Genomic DNA, 17,924 nt, shown 5'->3' with positions numbered 1-17,924 from the left:
GTTAATGAACACCAGATGGTCAAAATGAATCAAGAGCCCCAGCACTGCCATATCCCTAGTTATCCACTGTGCAGTTTGAAGATGCTAAACCTAACATTTTCTTCTTTTTTTTAACATTTGCTAAATATGCTGTACGGATGCAAACACTAGTAAAGTTGCTTCGTAATCAGAAGGTAACTGTTTCACTCTTACATGGACCTTTATTTTAAAAGCTGATTAGCTCGCAGTGTTTTGTGTTCGCAATCGAGAAGCATCGAAAGGAGATGTACCAATCGTTAAGGGCATTTAACAGTGTCACAAGCCAGCTCTATTTCTTGCTGCTGCAGCTCCCACTGCATAGCCTCCTGCTGCTGTATTTGTGACATTAAGACAGTCAGTGTACTTTCGTTACTGTCTTCTTCAAAAGGTTTCTGCAAGTATTTTGAGAACAACCATTTGGAACTTATATGAAGAACAGAGATATATTTACAACCCCTTTCTCAATCAATGCCCTTAGCTGGATCTGTGCCATTCTCCAAGTATGACTTGACGCTGTACGTCCATCCACCATTCTCACTAACTCGAGTGAAATCTGCATAGCCAACTGCACCAAATGTAAAATAACTCTCCTTTATTATTTACAGGCTGTATCGCCCTCTTCTATCCTCGCAGCAGAAAAACAAGGCAGGTAAACTGTTGTACAATCTTATAAGGCAAAAATGGAAAACAGCAGCAGTTACAGTAAAAGCTCATTAATTCACAACTTGTTAATTCGGATTTTTGAGTAATTCAAAGTAGCCAATGCCGTTTGTTTAACAATATCATACAGTATTTACACAACTGTAAGCTGACTCAAATGTAAGTCGATCCCTCCATATCGCGTGTGACGGGGGGGGGGGGAGCATACCCAATCAAACCAGCTTCCCCTTGGCAGCAACGGCACCCCACAAGGTTCAGTTATCTCTCCCATGTTCTTTAACTTAGTGATGATCGGCCTTGCCCAGCAACTACAACGAGTCGACAATATCAACCATACCATCTACGCCTATGACATCACCATCTGGGCGCACCGAGGCAGTGATGGTCAAGTGGAGTCAGCCCTCCAAACGGCGATTGACTTTGAAGCCTATCTCCAAGGAACCGGACTGTGTTGTTCGCCGGCTAAATCAGAGCTTCTTCTCTACTTGCCCATTCAGTGGGGTCGCCCTCCCAAACACCAATCTCATCACCGACCCTGTGACGCCATCACCCTACGCCTTCAAGATGGCAGTCCTATCCCACACGTCCCTAGTATCCGGGTCCTTGGTCTCACCATCTCTACCAACGGCCCCAACGCCTTGGCTCTCAACAAGATATGTGCTCAATCTCAAAACACCCTACACCTTCTTAAACGTATCTCTAACCGACGAGGGGGACTCGAAGAAAGCCTTCTCCGCCTCGTGCAATCCTTTGTCATATGTCATATTACCTGCATTGCTGCGTACCTCAACTGGTACCAGGCTGAGCAAAACAAGCTCGACACCCTCATACGAGGGGGTCTACAAGCAAGCACTTGGCCTCCCGCATTACACCAGCATTGAACTTTTCAACAAAATGGGAGTTCACAACACCCTTGCCGAACTCATTGAAGCGCAACAACGCTCTCGGCTTGAACGGCTCACCCTTACTGAAATGGGAAGCTTTATTCTATCCACACTTGGCTTCACCTACCATCAGCAACAGGGCCCCAAACAACCGATCCCGACTGACGTCCGTAGCTGGATCTACACAGACCCTATCCCTAGAAACATGCACCTTGAATATAACAGGGCCCGACGCCAAGTTCGGGACGGAGCTATCATAAAAGCCCTTGCTCACATACCTGGCGTCACATTTGTGGATGCAGCCCAACATTCCCGTGGCACACAATTTGCGGCCATCGCCACACGCGATGGAGTCCTGCACCACGCCTCCAGCGTCACTACCCCCACTGCAGAGACGGCTGAAGTGGCCATCACCCTGGCTACTCTAAATCCCACCTGTCACACCATCGTGTGTGACTCTCACTCAACCATCACTAACTTCAGCAAAGGCCGTATTTCTCCCCAAGCTCTTCGCATCTTCTGTAGGCACCACACTCTAAAAACAGCATCATCTCCCTGACATGGATCCCGGCCCATGCGGGCCCTGTCCACCCCCACCTCCAAAATCTCAACGAGGTCACCCAGTCCATTGCGCGAGGCCTAGTCGACCGCGCCGGAGTCACTGGAAACAAGTTGAAAACCAGGAAGAATCTGACCACTTATAACGATCTTGTTAAGGCCTTTCGCCTCAGTCGCCGAACCTTACCCCCACCTCACCTCAAGTTCAGCCTGGTGCAGGCTACCACCCTGCATCTGCTACAAACAAACACGTACCCTTCACCCGCCTGCCTCCACCTTATATTTCTAGACGTTTACACTACCCCCAACTGCCGGTACTGTGGCATTCACCCGGCTACGCTTCCGCATATGCTGTGGGAGTGCCCAGCACAGTACACAGACATTAACAGCACAACCTTCTCGGCGAGGTTGCATGAGGCTCTGCGGAGCTCCGCCCTCGACGACCAAACCTGGGCGACCCAGCACGCCCGTGAGGTGGCGGCGAGGCAAGCCCTCGACGTCCCCTCATGGGGGGCTGGACTACTCCAGTGACTCATGGTCACTGGACTACTCTTCACTTGTGCCATCGTCATCACTACTAGAGCCTCACAGCGCGTCGTCCAGCGAAATTCCACAACGACTGCATTATGACATCTTGTGGAACAGCAGTGATCGGTCACTGGCAGTGACCGATCACGCATTTCAACGACGTATGCCGCAAGCTTGGTCTCCAGCTCTGTAAAGCATCCCGACTTTGGCCCGCAGAAACCATTTCGCCTGCCATCGCAGGTGAAAATTTTGCTTCACTACAGTCGCCACTCTCGCATCACCCGTTCAGAAACAACGAACTTGTGGCCCACTGCGCAGTGATTTGTTTCTTTGTCGTAAAGGATGGCAGCCCTCTTGAACGCTGCTGTGAATGAGCGCTGAATGTTCAGTGGACCCAGAGCACTCATGACGACTTAGGAAGCATGGAAGAAGCACGTAGCTAGCAGTCAAGTCGAACGCGTCATACTAAGAGATACAGGCAAAGAGAAATATGTGAGTGGTGTCTGCTCTTCCATGAACTGTGGATACTCCCCCCAAGCGCTGCCGTTCGAAGGGTACCGCCGCGAATAGAACCGCGGCACTTCCATCAACTATTGACACCCCCCCATGAACGTTGTGTGCATTGTAAAACTCTAAAAAATGTTGAAAAACCTTTTCGAAAAGCGAACAAATGCACGGGATAGCGAAAAGCTATGGGTATGGCAATAGGGCAAACATAAAATTGGAACTACGGTGTAGCTCCCCTGATATCTCGTTGGTCTCGCTTTTTTGGCGGTGCCATGTTTTGGTTTCGATTGTAAGTTGACCCCCCACTTCAGATTTCCAAATTTAAAGAAATGGGTCAACCTACAATTGTGTAAATACAGTACCTACCAACATGGGGACCTCGAAATTTGGGATACTCGCTTAGAGGAGGGAGGCGCCAAAAAAAATTGCTCTTTTCCTCTGGGTCACAGCAATGTCAGAAATATCCCTGAATAGCTGCCAGTACAGTTATTATATGCCTCAGTGATTGTACTGCGACTGGAGATGGTGCAAACACTACTGTATAATTCAGGGATACGTACTATGTCCCATTATGGTCTCATATGCAGGCTGCACAAAGTGGCCGAAAGAAGTACTCAAATCGCCAAAACAATGTCAGAAACAGCTCTTAAATAGACCCTGAAACGATCCTGACGCTATTGTACAAACATACTGAGTCGTTAGAATAGGTCCTTCTGATCATTAAGTTACACAATCAAGAGTTCTGCGTAAAGCGTGCAATTTATTACAAGCTTTTAAGGATGAGCATTGCTACCAATCGCAGCGGCGCTGCTCCTGAATTTTCAGCCGCCATCTCACAATTGACATCGTTAGCACAACTGACATCAGTTGGCCGAGCTATCCGATCGGCTACCCAGATTGGATCATCGCTAACTTTTCCAAGTTCGTGGTGAACAAACATTCATAATACAGTCGCCGACTGATTTTCCGGACTCCCGAAATTCGGACATGCTCGATTATTCGGTCTGCTTCGCGGCACCGCCATTCCCCCTATAGACCAAAAATGTATAACAACTGCCGAAAGTTCGGACACCTTGCAACCTCTCGTCTGATTTTTCGGACACTCCTTGAGCCAACTCGATCGAGAGCACCATGCACCGACTCTGACAGGTGCATGGTTCTACTAGCTGAGCGCCATTTTTGTTTTGAACGAAGCCGCCTTGCTGCCCCACGAAGTGGCGCTAATGGAAATCCCCACTCATCATCATTGTTTCTACCTGGTTCGATAGAGTTGCTACAGCAGTTTCGGTCTCAGCTTAGTAAGCCATGCCAAGACAATCCAGCAGCTGATTTGTTTGTTTCTTCGTGCACGACGCTGCGAGTAGGCTACGTTTTTCGTTTGTGCGACTGGTGACGGCGTGGTGGTGTTTGCTTTGTGTGCTGTGTCGAGGTAGTGGTGATCCAACGCGGCATACAGAAACATCACGTCAAGTGTCTAATGGCGCCGACAGTGCCCGCGCAGATTGCGCTGAGGCATGCTGGCAAGCAGGTGCCGGGAGGCCTAGGATTTCTCGCCTTCCGATGCGCTCCCTATTGACGCCGAAAATGTTCTGCAGGGACCTGCGCAGTGGTTGCATTGCGATTCCCCACACCGTCTCATTTGACAGTCTCACGTGTGCTGCTGACATGCTGTACTGACATGCGCAGAACTCGATGACGGCGAGATAATTCGTCAGGTTTCTGCTGCATCGCCGGACGATGACTCCGAGTCGGAAGATGACGCACCATGTGCTACACTGCCGTCGCAAGCGGAGCTAGTACATGCAGTGACTGTGCTTCCAGCCGCCTAATAGTGACCGTACGACCCTCTCCGAGATTCAGGCTTTTCTGATTGTGCATAAACAGAACAGCGTGCAACGGCGCGTTCACGATTTCTTCAAGCCTACTGCCGAGCCCGAATAAGTGCGTGGACATAAAGGATTTCTTTCCTTCTTTTTCTTAATCTGCTTTTTCGGACACCTGTTTATTCAGACATTTCCACAGTCCCCATGAGGTCCGAATAAACGGTCGGCGACTGTAGTTGGAATGCTGGTCAATTTGTTTCTATATAAAAATGGTAACTGAAAGAAAATACACAATGACAATTTATCACTACACTCAAACACTTCCAGCAAACAGCAAGTGTCATCTGCTTGTGTTAACGTGCTCCGTATTGACGCGAGCTGTGCGGTCAGTGTTGGTCTTGAGTTTTGATGATGTATGGCTTTTAATGGCGCAGGGGCCAGCTATGGTCAAAGAGTACCACGACATATGGTAATGAATAGTGTAAGTGATGAAATGGTCAAACTGAGTTGGAAAGGTAGATGTTGTGTGGCTGTAAGAAGGCCTAAAAACGGGTCGCTGTAAAGTGCGTAAATATACAAATATCAAAATAAAGACAATGACTCATAATAAAAGGGCTTAAAAGTTTCGTTATGAAAAGGCGATATAAATAAAAGGATGCATACAAGCACTTCTGCCTTCACAGGGCTCTTGAAGTAAAACAAGAGCTCAGAGGTACATGCCGTAAAGAGTTACGTGCGTGTAGCTACAGCCTCAAAGGCGAGGCTGTGCTACACACGACCCAGCCAAATGATTTCTAACATATTAACTTCATCTAAAAAACTAAAAACTGTTTCTAGGTTAAAAAGCGGTTCATTACTAAGAAAAAATGCTGGGTGAAGTGGAATATACTGACGATATGCAGAATGAACATACTTTTTACGCTTATTTTCTATTTCCCTGCACTGGACGAGGACATGGAGAACTGTAAGGCTGTTGCCACACCTTGTACATGAGGAAGGGTTACTTCCAGTCAGTAGATGAGAGTGGGTGCTGAAGGTGTGACCTATTCTTAATCGACAAGGAAGCACTTCCATGTATCGTGTTGTTTTTCCAGATATCCAATGCCCGCCCTAACTTGGGTTTGATCAAGTGCAGTTTATTGGATACCTACGAATCCCACTGTTTCTGCCAGTGCTTCTTGAGCTTGTGACGTAAGTATGGTTTAAGGTCTGTGGCTACAATGGGTATGTTTTCGTCAGTTTCGCTAAAGGCTACTGAGGTAGTGTTCTTGTCGGCAGCTTCGTTGCCTTTTATGCCACTATGGCCAGGAACCCAGCAAAATATGATGACTTTTTCATCGTTATAAGCAGAGCATAGCAATGCATATAGTTCATTAACAACATGACTACACTCAATGAGTCCGTAAACACAACAGCCCTTGTGAGATTTGTTTGTTTAATGTGTTTAACTGTAGAGAGGATTGCGTATGCTTCCGCCGTAATAAAACTGGGACAGTCGAACCTGTTTACATCAAATTATTCTATATATCGAACAATGTCTGGACACGGTATAGTTACAATGAGTATACAGTGGACAGCCAGTTATACGTCCCCCGGTTTTACGACGACCCAATTTTATGACAGATTAGTGCAGTCCCGGCCAAGAAGCAATGCATTTAAAACCCCGGTTATCCCACGCGATCTTACGCCTGACCCACATTATACGACGACCCTCGCGAAGCGCGGGACGGAACGGCAGACGAAAGAAAAATGCTGCGGGTCTCTTTCTTCGCTCCGTCCCTCCTCATGCGGAGCGCTTGACACCGCTCGACCGGTTCGCTCTGGCACAGCTTTCTTCCCTGCCTCGTTTCATTGTTAATTTCTCTCTCCACCCGCGACGCCCGCTGCGCTGAAATAGCGCCTTTTCTTCTCCACAATCACTTTCTCCCTGTCTTCTCGGCGGTGTCGCCTCTCGCCTCGTTGGGGAAGAGTTTCTCTTCTTCCAGTATCTCAGCAGCAGATTGCCGACAAGGTAGCGCAGAGAGGCCTTCGCACGTGTTCTTCGTCGTAATCCTAGTGACCAGCGGTCAGCGGAGGTTTTGAGTTGTGTGCAGACGCGACGCACAATGTCCAGAAAGCCTGTCGCTGGGCGATAAGCTGAATATTATCAAGGAAGCAGAAAAGCGGCATGGAGCCACGAAAGCCAGCATTGCCCAGGCCCTTAAATACCCGAATTTTCGCTTAAGATGATGCTGGCAAAGAAAGCGGTGATATTGCAGAATGCCAACAAGTTCGGGCTCAAGCGGAAAGCAGCAAAAGAAGGGCAGCATGAGAAGTTAGAAAAAGTTCTTGTCAAGTGGCTGCATCAAGCACGGAGCTCTGTGATCAACATTGACGGCGCCATTCTAAAAGAAAAGGCAGATCTTGTGGCATTGTGCCTGGGCATCAACGACTTTCAGGCATCGAACGGGTGGCTGGATCGCTTTAAAAAACGAAACAGGATTGTGTACACCCGCTCCTGCAGAGAAAGCACTTCCGTGGACGTTTCGACGGTGAACGAGTGGATGGAGTCGCTGCCAGAGATGACTGCTGCATACAAGCCCTGCGACGTTTTCAATGCTGATGAGAGCGGTATTTTTTACCATATGCAGCCCGAGCAAACCCTTGCGTTTTTAAGGCTGACAGCTGTCATGGTGGCAAGCGTAGTAAAGAATGTGTGGTGGCACTATTCTGTGCTAACGAGGACGGTTTCGAGCGGCTGCCCGTGCTCGTTGTTGGAAAGTTTGCAAAGCCACGACGGTGCTTCCAGAACTTGAAGACGCTGCCGAGCAGCTACAACTTCAACAAAAAGGCGTGGATGACCGTCTTCGCTCTTCAGCAATTTTTTTCAGCAGCTGGATAACAAAATGGGTGCTAAGGCGAGGAAAATGTAGCTTTTCATGGACAATGCACCGTGCCACTCACCCGATACGTCCAGCCTGAGGAACATAAAGGTCTTTTTTTTTTTTCGCTCAACTGCACAAGCCGGCTGCAGACACTGGATGCCGGCATCATTAAAGGGACACTAAAGTGAAAAATGATTTCTTCTGCATCAGTAAATTACCTTTCCACAACACCAAAAACACTACTCTTACAATGATAAGACATTTGGTAAGCCAGAAAAAGCGCACGAACGAAATATGGGTGGCGATGCCTACTTAAGTTCCCGCACCTGGTGGCCGTGACGTCATAGATTTTTATGGCATCTTCTAGGGCCTACTAATTATATATAGCAGTACAGACTGACTACATTGTGTTCTAAAGGAACCAAATATTAAACATGGAAAGTTTCGGGAACCTTTAGTCAGGCAACGCGGCCCAAATGCAAAAACATACTTTGGAATCCCTGACGTCACGCTGACGTACCGGCGCTGAGGTTTCAGCGCGAAATACAAATACTGATACTTGGACCTTCATTTTCTCATCTAATAATCAAACTATTTTTTTTTAAATGACTGCCTGCAGGGTTCTGAAACAATGCTTCATTAGTCTAAACTGATTTATTGTTTCACTTTAGTGTCCCTTTAAGTGCGTCAAGCAAGGGTACCGGAAGCAGTTAGTGCAGCGTCGGCTGGCGGCAATGGAGCGCAGCGAGTCGGAAAAAAAGATCACTGTGCTCGACGCCATTCATTTTATTGCCAGTTCGTGGAGCGCTGTGTCGCGAAGCACAATCGCTAACTCGTTCAAGCACTGTAGCTTTAAGCGAGAAACTGCCTCGTCTGCTGGGGACGTAACAACTTCAATGCCGCTCGAGGTGGATGTAGGCTTCGCCGACAACGATTTCGAGGGTTTAAACCTTACCACTACCTTCGCCGAGTACGTGGAGGCCGACGACAACGTTGCGATCTGCGGCAAAGTGTTGCTGGATGACACCATTTAGGAGGCTTTGCCTAGTGCCGACCCTGCTGCAACATCGGACGAGGACAAAAACGACGCCACAGATGCCGTGCCTGTGCCTACCACGTTCGCCGAGGTGCTACGGCACATAGACGGCATCCGGAACTTCATCTGTTCACGCAACATCGCCGAGGACCTCCTTTTGGACGTTGCCCAACTCGAGCGAAAGCTCTTGGTTCACGGATCAAACAAGGCCCAAAAGAAAGCGACTTTTTTTAATGTTCGCGCCGGCTGGCGGGAATTGCGGCAGTGGGCAGTGGAGTGCTGGAAAGGTTTGTTTGAATAAAGCATGATTGGTACCTGTACTGCAGCATTAATTCTTATCGCACTTACTTTTTTGGCAATTCGGGTTTCCAAGCCCTGCAGAGTATGTTAGTAGTTTACATTTAAGTTTCTCATAAATTCGTCGCGCGAAGTAAGTAGTATTTTTGTAGGCATAATTTAGGTTCAGATTTTACGACACTTTGTCGCGGTCCCGAGAAAGTCATATAATTGGGGTTCCACTGTATAGGAAAAAAATTACGCTTACATTGAAGAAAAATAGCAGCGACTCCCGATATAGCGAACGTCAACTGCAGAAAAGTGCCCCCAGAAGTTGGCTTTCCCTCGTGGTAGCGGGGAAACCCGGCGGCGCAGCTCCATCCAACTGCCTTCCCTACCATGACTGCGCTGCCTCGAGCAAGCCGTCGACACCCCCCTGTAAAAAATGATCCTGGCCCGCTCACAGCGCTTGCTCAGACAGCCAATCAGAGGCTCTTGTGCCATCGTCGTGCAAGATGGCAAAAGTGCGAGTTGTCTTGCTGCTTTTCTGGTTCATTGTGTTTGCAACCTTGTGGGCCTTCTCCCGCAGTGTCGCCGTGATGAAGCAGCAGAATTCGCCTTTCATCGTGAAGCTCGAAATCATAAATCAGGTAGAACGCGGTGAGAAGTCGGATGTCCCCGTAGCGTGCAAGATTCCGAGGAGCACTCTCAGCACAATCTTAATGAATAAGGGGGAGATTAGAGCTAAAGCGGCCAAACTCACAACCCGGTGCCCGTGGCGCCCGACGCATACGCACGGCCATGTACAAGTGGTTCATCCGAAATTGCTTCAGAGGTGCCGTTTTCCGCGTGCTCGGCGATGACTGTAAATTCTGACGAATGCCACGAAGCCATTGCCGGTGTTGCCGAAGTTTGGAGCGAGCTGTCAGAATCTCCGGAAGCTGTTAACGAATCAATGGTGGGTGAGTTTGTGAGGGCAGATGATGGTGTCGCAACCAAGGAAGAGCCCGAAACTAAGACTACGTTGCTGACATCATACCGAGCACAAATGAAAGTGGACACAATGAGGAAAGCAATGACGTTCCTTTGCTCACATCCTCCGCAGTGATTGGTGCACTCGCACTAGTCCGGTGCTTCTGTGCGAATGCAAAAGGGTGCGGCCTCAGCTCAGACAATATGGGGAAGTGCGTGCGTCGCAGGCAGCGAAATTGCCCAAGCAGAAGAAAATGCAAGACTATTTCATGCGAAGCTAAGCTAGTTTCATCAATAAGTGATTTGGTAAATTCTTTTAGGAATCAAAATTATTTAGCTGGCTTATATCGAATTATGCTCTATATCGGACTGATAGGCGTTTCTTTGAGAGTTCGATATAGCCGGGTTCAACTGTATATGGATTCAGTGTGCCGGATATTTAAAACGATGGTCCTACAGCTGCATAAGCAACACCTAGAGAGGACTTCGAAGCATCTGTATAAAATTCAGCATAGGAATACTTCTCCTTAAGCCCAAGAAAATGTGAATGTATATGTGTCTCAGGTGCTCAGTTTGATATCTCTAAGAAAGAGATGTCACACTGGATAGTCTGCCACTCCCAAGGTGGTAGACGCCGAGCCAGAGCCATTAAGACATTCACATTCACTAAAAGAGGGATGCATGTTTCTTCTGATAGTGCTTTGAACTGGAAGGACAGAGGAGGCCTAGTGGCTGGGCGGTTACGGAACAGCCTGGCCAGGGAGAAGTCATGAATAATTGAATGGCATGGATGACCTACAGCTGAATTTACCTTCAAGGCGTACGAAAAGCTTGTGTAAAGCCTATCCCTGTGTAAAGCCTTTACGGCTTTGCACAGGGATAGATAGGAGTGTTTACCAAAGGGAGTGATTATGTTTGTCGCCCTCTTACCTTGTTAACCATGTTCCAGACTTTGGCCTCATTTGTATACAAGTTTATACCCGATAGAAACTTCTGCCAACTTTCTCTTCTTGCCTGTTGGCACATTCTCCTGCCTTGGGATTTTACCCTCTTAAAATTGATAAAATTCTCTGCAGTGGGAGAAGCTTGTAGCAGCCCCATGCTTTGTTCTGTTTTCTACCATGGGACACGGTGTTTGCATGCCACACCACTTACTTCAGATATGCACTTAGAGGCGGCATCAATTATTAAGGCAGTAAAATACTCAACAGCAGCATCAATTCCTAACAAAGAAATGGCAACCAGCGAGATACCACTAGTAAGAGTTTGAAATTTCTCCCAATCAGCTATATCAACCTTCCACCGAGGAGCCTGTGATGGAAATTCATTTTCTTTGGCTGTTTCTCAGCAGTATGGGGAAGAGGTTGCTCCCATGAGGATTTTCGGTAACTTCCCTTTCAAGTTAGGGTAATATAGACGGGGAAACTATGCTAAGATCAATTGAAGAAAAGGTTCTGCTTGCAAGACAGTAATATGTTCAGGAGACACGCATCAGAGGAGAAAAGAAACTGTTCAACTAGATGACCTCACGCATCTAAATGAGAGTCACCCCTCAGGCTGCTGTGTGCACTGAAATCGCCAAGGATGAGTTAAGGCTCTGGCAATTCATCTATAAAGGACTGAAATTCACGTTTCTGTAAGTGGTAATGTGGAGCTATGTAAAGCAAGCAGATGGTGATAAGTTGTTTAGGAGAACAACTCGAACCACCACTGCTTCAAGGGGCGTTTTTAGCTGTAAACGTTGATGTAGCAAGTATGTGACGCCCCCTCGGACATAATCTTGGTTAGCCCGCCAAGCTCGGTGGCCTGCTAAAGCTCGGCAGGCAACAGTGGTCACCCGCACCACAATAAACACCGACGAGCACGGCAGCTCGCCGGTCAGTAATCTTTCAGCACCACCACGCTGAGAAGCCCTCCCTTGTTCACGACCCGGGGTGGATCGTGACACTGGCGACGAAGATGGGATCCTCGTGACTCTGGCGAAGAAGCTGGCGACAAGTACCTACGGAGCGTCCCACGCCGCCGCGAGCGGCGAAACACCGCCCCCCGTTGCTGTCGCCATGCCGCTGTACGGAAGGCTCGAGCCGTTCGAGGGAGATGGGTCCGCCTGGCAAATTTACGAGGAGCAAGTCCACGTGTTCTTCCGGGCAAACGACACACCCGAGGCCAAACAGCGGGACATTTTCCTGGCCAGCTGCGGGACCCGCGTCTTCAGCCTCCTGCTCGACCTTCTCAAGCCAGCCACGCCGCACGTTAAGACGCTGGGTGAGCTGCTTGCCATACTGCGCTCGCATTTTAACCCAGCACCGTCCACACTAATGGAGCGTTTCCGCTTCAACAACCGGAGCCGCCGGGAAGGAGAGACCCTCGGGCAATTCGTTGCTGCGCTACGAGGGTTAGCGAGTGCCTGCACCTTCGGGGACCAACTGGACTCGCTGCTCCGGGACCGTTTCGTCTGCGGAATCAACAACCCCGCCATGCAGACGCGACTCCTGGAGCTTCCCGACCCGTCGCTGGACGACGCCGTGAAGGCAGCGCTGGCAATGGAAGCTGCCGCCAAGGACGCCGGCGAGATTTCCCGTGCGACTGGCTCACCGTCGGCGGAAGCGGCGGTCAACAAATTCGCGACAAAGGGCAGTACCTGCGGTCGCTGTGGTGGTGCCCACTCCCCTTCACAGTGCCAGTTCTCTCAAGCACAATGCTTTACGTGCGGGAAAACTGGGCACCTGGCACGTGTATGCCGAAGTGGGAGGACGAACAGCAAGCAGCAGCCTGATTCAAGCCCAGGTACAACACAAGCCCGCGTCCAGGGTAGCCGTCGCAAGGCTACGCGGCGGAGGCATGCGGCAGCAAGCTCAAGTTCTTCCGCGGCCAGGCTCCATGTCGTGGCCGAGGACCCGCCGATTTTCGACATGTGGCACACAGGCTTTGTACCGTCGTCTGTGCCGCCATACATGCTGACCGTCGAAATCTGCGGGCACCCCATTTCCATGGAGCTGGACACGGGGGCCAGCGTGTCTGTAATGGCCGGGAAGCTCTTCAAGCGGACTTTCCCCGGCGTGTCCGTCGAGGCTTCGGGCGTGATGCTGCGCAGCTCCTCCGGGCAACTCTCCCAGGTCCAGGGTCAGGCACAGGTCAGCGTTCGTTTTGGCGACAGGGAAGCAACCCTTCCCCTTTACTTAACGAAGGGGTCGTCGCCGACGCTGCTGGGCCGAAACTGGATTCATGTACTGGGCATTCGTCTGCCAGAGTACCCGGAAGCCAGCTTGCATGTGATGCAGAGCTGCCAAATCTGCCAGGTGCATCAGCGAGCCTCGCGTAATGTGGGAAGCACCCCCTGGCCGTTCCCACAGAGACCCTGGTCCCGCCTACATGTAGATTTTGGGGGCTGTGGCGGTGGTGGCGGAGCAGCCTCCCTGCGCTTGGAGGACCTGCAGAGCCAGCTCGAGGAACAGAGGGAGCTGGCATCGGCACGGCTGTTGGAGCTAGAGCAGCTCCAGCTTGACCACAAGGAGGCCCTGAAGACGGTGGAGCGGCTGCGGATAGAGCTGCGGTCGCTGCCCAAGAGCCTGGTGGTGAGCACGGCAGAGTACAAGGGCCTGCAGAGCCAGTTCTCCGTGCTGTACAACGAGAGCATGCAACTCAAGACTCAGCTGGACGAGTGTCGCTCCTTGCTGTCGACAGCCAAAAACTCACACCTTCGCCACATTGAGCAGATGGAAAGCGAGGAGCTCGTTGTCCAGAAGAAGCTTCGCTCGGAGGTCATTCGCCTCGAGGACAACATCGCGCAGATTCGTCGAGAGTACGAGAATCTACGCACTGAGTTTGAGGCGTCGTCGGTGTCCAGCGAGCAGGCTCAGCCAATCAACCGGGAGATGCGGCACATTATAACGAGCCCGCAGAGCCGCAACAGGCAGCTCAAGAGCGAGGTCTCCCGCAGTAAGCGCAAGCTGCGCAAGGCTCAATCAGAGAAGCAGAAGCTGGCTGCTGACCAAGGATGCCGTCCCGGGCCTTTGCCAGAGTCGGGAGCTCCAGTTTTCGCCAGGAACTTCCGTCCTGGCTCACCCTGGTCTGCCGGACAGGTGGTGTCTCCTGCCAGCGCCTCATCGCTGCTCGTCCGCATGCCAGACGGGGCCATGTGGCATAGACACGCCGACCATGTCAGACCTCGCCTCGGGACCTGGCCAGCACCCTCGACTGCCACTGAGTTCCAGCCCGCAGGAGGACTAGCGGCAGCACCAGTCGCTTCTAGCGGAGTACCACCTACCTCGGAGGCGGCAACCGTAGCCAGTGGTGCGGCACCCGTTGGACCGGTGTCTAGCTCGGCACCACTCGCAATGCCGACCACTACGGACCCCCCGGATGGAGCGAGGCTGGCCCAGGCAGCACCCGGTGTTGCCACACCCGACCCGTCGACACCGGTGCCCAGGCGGAGTACTCGACGGCGGAGGCCACCAGACCGTTACTCGCCTGGGTAGCAGGCACCGTCGACCCAGCTAGGGTGGAGGCAGAGCCTCATAGTGTGAACTTGGACGTTTGTTTTTTTTATTTAACAAACAAACTGGGGGTGAGGGGTTGTAGCAAGTATGTGACGCCCCCTCGGACATAATCTTGGTTAGCCCGCCAAGCTCGGTGGCCTGCTAAAGCTCGGCAGGCAACAGTGGTCACCCGCACCACAATAAACACCAACGAGCACGGCAGCTCGCCGGTCAGTAATCTTTCAGCACCACCACGCTGAGAAGCCCTCCCTTGTTCACGACCCGGGGTGGATCGTGACAGTTGACATTCTATGCCTTTATGAATTACAATAGCAAGACCGCCCGATGATGCAACAGAATCATTGCGATCTTTGCGAAACCTAACAAAGGCCATCCATTTTACAGTTGAGACAGAGGTCGACAGCAAACTCCCTTTTTTAGACGTACAGTCCAGCCCACTTATAACAGCCGCAGATATAACGAACGCTCGCTTAGTACGAACGAGGGCGGTGCTACCGTCAAAATATATATTGGGGCAATGGCACAGTGTCTCACATAGAACGAACTGTTGTGGCCTCAACACTCGGTTAGAGCGAACGCGAAGCTGTCGGGCCCCTGTAGGATAACTGTGCGGCGCACCATGTGCAGCCTTCCTTGAGTGCGGTGACAGTGCTCTTCTTGCTTTCCAATGCAACCTGCAAAATTCAGCCGCTGGATATGGGCATCATTCATGCGTTCAAGGTGTGCTACCGGCGGCGCGTCATCCAACGCTTGTTGATCGCGATTGATGCTGCCATGCCAGTTCGCATCAGCTTGCTTGCCGCCGTGGACATGTTGAAAGCGGCGTGGATGGAACTCACCGCGGAGTGCATAGCAAATTGCTTCCGCAAGGCGGGTTTTATGGGCCCAGGCACCGAGGACGCCATAGATCACCCACCGGAAGGCCGGTCGCACGAGGACTTGTGGCAACGCGTGGTTGACACGCAGCTGGCCGGACCTGACGTTGCCTGGGACCATTTCGCTTCTGCTGATGACGACGCCGACATTGCGGAGCCATGCACTGACGAAGCTATTATGCGTGAAGTGCGAGCCCTTCCTGACTGCCCAGAGACAGACGAGGACGATGACGAGGATGCTGCTCTACCGCCGGTTGCTGTGAACGCTTCAACCGCGATCGGTTACATCGCGTCGCTTAAGGAACTCGTGTGCAGCAGAGGCCTTGGCGATGAACGTATTACCGCGCTGGAAAAATTAGAAACGGCAGTGATGCGATCAGCTTTGAAGAAGCAGACATGCATCACGGACTTTTTTTCAAAAACAAAGTGAACTTTCGTCTCGCTTGCTCTTTTTTCCCGTATTATAGGTGGTCCACTTAGTACGAACTTTGGATACAACGAACAAATGCCACGTGACGATCAAGTTCGTTATATGTGGGCTGGACTGTACTCACACTGGCCGCTACCTGAACTTTCAATCCGTTCATCCCGACGCTCACAAAAAGGCGGTTGCTGCCTCCCAGCTCAACCGTGCGAACCGCATTTGCACCACAGCAGAAAGTCGTTCCACAGACTTGTACCACGCGCGAGATCTCTCGGCAAGCGGCTATCCCATGTCTTTTTTTTAGTGCTGTGGAACGCCCCCTTTCCAATTCAGTGCGTCAGGCTAATCCCCGTCCAAGAAAGCATGCTGCCATACCCTATGTTCCAGGGATAAGCGAAACCTTGTCTCGCATTGTGCGTAGTTAGGACGTTGAGGTGGCGCACGTGCCCGTATGTAAGCTGAGGCAAGCACTCATTGGCGGCAAGGACAGGCTTCCGAGAGAATCGTTTCCCGGCGTAGTCTATAAGATACCCTTCGCAGATTGCGACTACACATACATCGGTGAATCGGGAAACTTCAAACAGAGATTGAGGCAGCACCAGAAAGATGTCAAAAAGAAACATACAGGTTCGAATGCCCTTGCCAAGCACACGGATGCAACAGGCCACAAGATTGACTGGGATCGCACGAGAGTTATCGGCCAAGAAAGAAACCTAAAATCGCGGCTGTATCTGGCTAGAGATACAAAAAACACGTCACATGCTCAATCGAAATGAGGGAACCCTCCCCCCGTCATACACGCGCTGTTTACGTCACGTTCTGAAGTATACATAAGCTTCCGTGAACTTTTCATCATCCCATTATGAAAAAGGCTACCGTAGGGAAGCCGAAACGTCTTTTAGATTTAATCATATTTTAGTACTTCTTTTGGTCGGTGTCCGTCGTTTTATTGCTTCAAGCTAATATAGTAGTAATGAAGTGTATTTTATTTTGATGCTGTTGTAAATATTCGGGAGGAGCGTAATCGTGAGGACATTGTCTTCTTAAGGGGGGACGTGGGTCTTGAACCGGCAAAAAATCACAAAAAAGTCGATTTTCGGAAAAGTGCATTTTCGCTGTGTTTATACATTCAAGAATCCCTCCGTGAAATCTAGAAGCTAAATTTAATCGGAAAATAATAAAAAATCGCGCTTAAAGGGCCCAGGGTGAACGCGAAATCAGCAAAATTTTGGCAAAAATGTTCAAACTTCGCTCCGTTGCCATTTGCGAACGCGGTGGCCGATGGCCGCCATATTGTGCTTGTTTTGAAGCTGTTTTCTTTGTGCGCATTTTGCACCAGTTCAAAATGGCGTCGGTGAAGGGAAACCGACGCTATCGCGTCATTTCTGAAGGATGTGTCTGTGCCGCCGATTGGCCAAAGCCCGCACACACCCCGCGCGCCTTGCTCCTATTGGTCCGGCGCTCTTTGGCGCGCGCTTAACCACTCTCGCGTTTCGCTATGTTTGTTTATCTCTGGTTTCATCGCGCCGTTGTCTACGTTTGTTCAGCCACTTGCTCCGTGACGACGTTTGATAAGGTGCTCATTTCGCTGCCCGGATGGCTGGAAAAGATCGCCGTCTCAAGGCTACTACAAGGTAAATATACCTGATAGCAAAGCTTCCATAGGAGCCCATACGTTCAAAACATGGCAGTCCATCGGCGGTTCATGGGGCTTAGCGCCATCTGTATGTCGTGGGACACTTCCGGCGAAAGAAAAAATAATGTGACGCCATGTCCGTTAAAAGCAGAAATGACGTCATTTTGTGTTCGAAAGTGCGAAATTTGTTTTGTTGGCCTGCTTTTGGAGCTATATATTCAAATGCCCCGTCATTCGACTTGATGGCCGTTTCGAGCTTTCAGCGCGGAAAGCGATGCAGGATAGGCCAGCCGTACGGTTGTTGAAATCGCACCCCTGCACAGAACATACTTTCTTTGGAGGCCGATGAAAGCTTTAGGTGTAG

At 50.5% G+C, this 17,924-nt stretch overlaps 2 protein-coding genes across 6 annotated transcripts in view; one reads left to right on the top strand and one right to left on the bottom strand.

The window, feature by feature from the left end:
- SMC3 (structural maintenance of chromosomes 3) overlaps window positions 1-17,924 on the bottom strand; it is a 606,933-nt gene that overhangs the window by 377,250 nt on the left and 211,759 nt on the right. The gene's annotated exons all lie outside the window — the stretch shown is intronic.
- On the top strand, window positions 15,289-15,930 carry LOC140215289 (tigger transposable element-derived protein 6-like). The gene has a single exon (XM_072285924.1). The coding sequence runs from the start codon at window positions 15,322-15,324 to the stop codon at window positions 15,928-15,930; it is 609 nt and encodes a 202-aa protein (XP_072142025.1). The 5' UTR covers window positions 15,289-15,321.

Source organism: Dermacentor andersoni, chromosome 1 (assembly GCF_023375885.2).
Source record: "Dermacentor andersoni chromosome 1, qqDerAnde1_hic_scaffold, whole genome shotgun sequence".
Taxonomy (NCBI): Eukaryota; Metazoa; Arthropoda; class Arachnida; order Ixodida; family Ixodidae; genus Dermacentor; species Dermacentor andersoni.
Note: the sequence above shows the minus strand (reverse complement) of the source record. Positions and strands in the feature narration are given on the sequence as shown.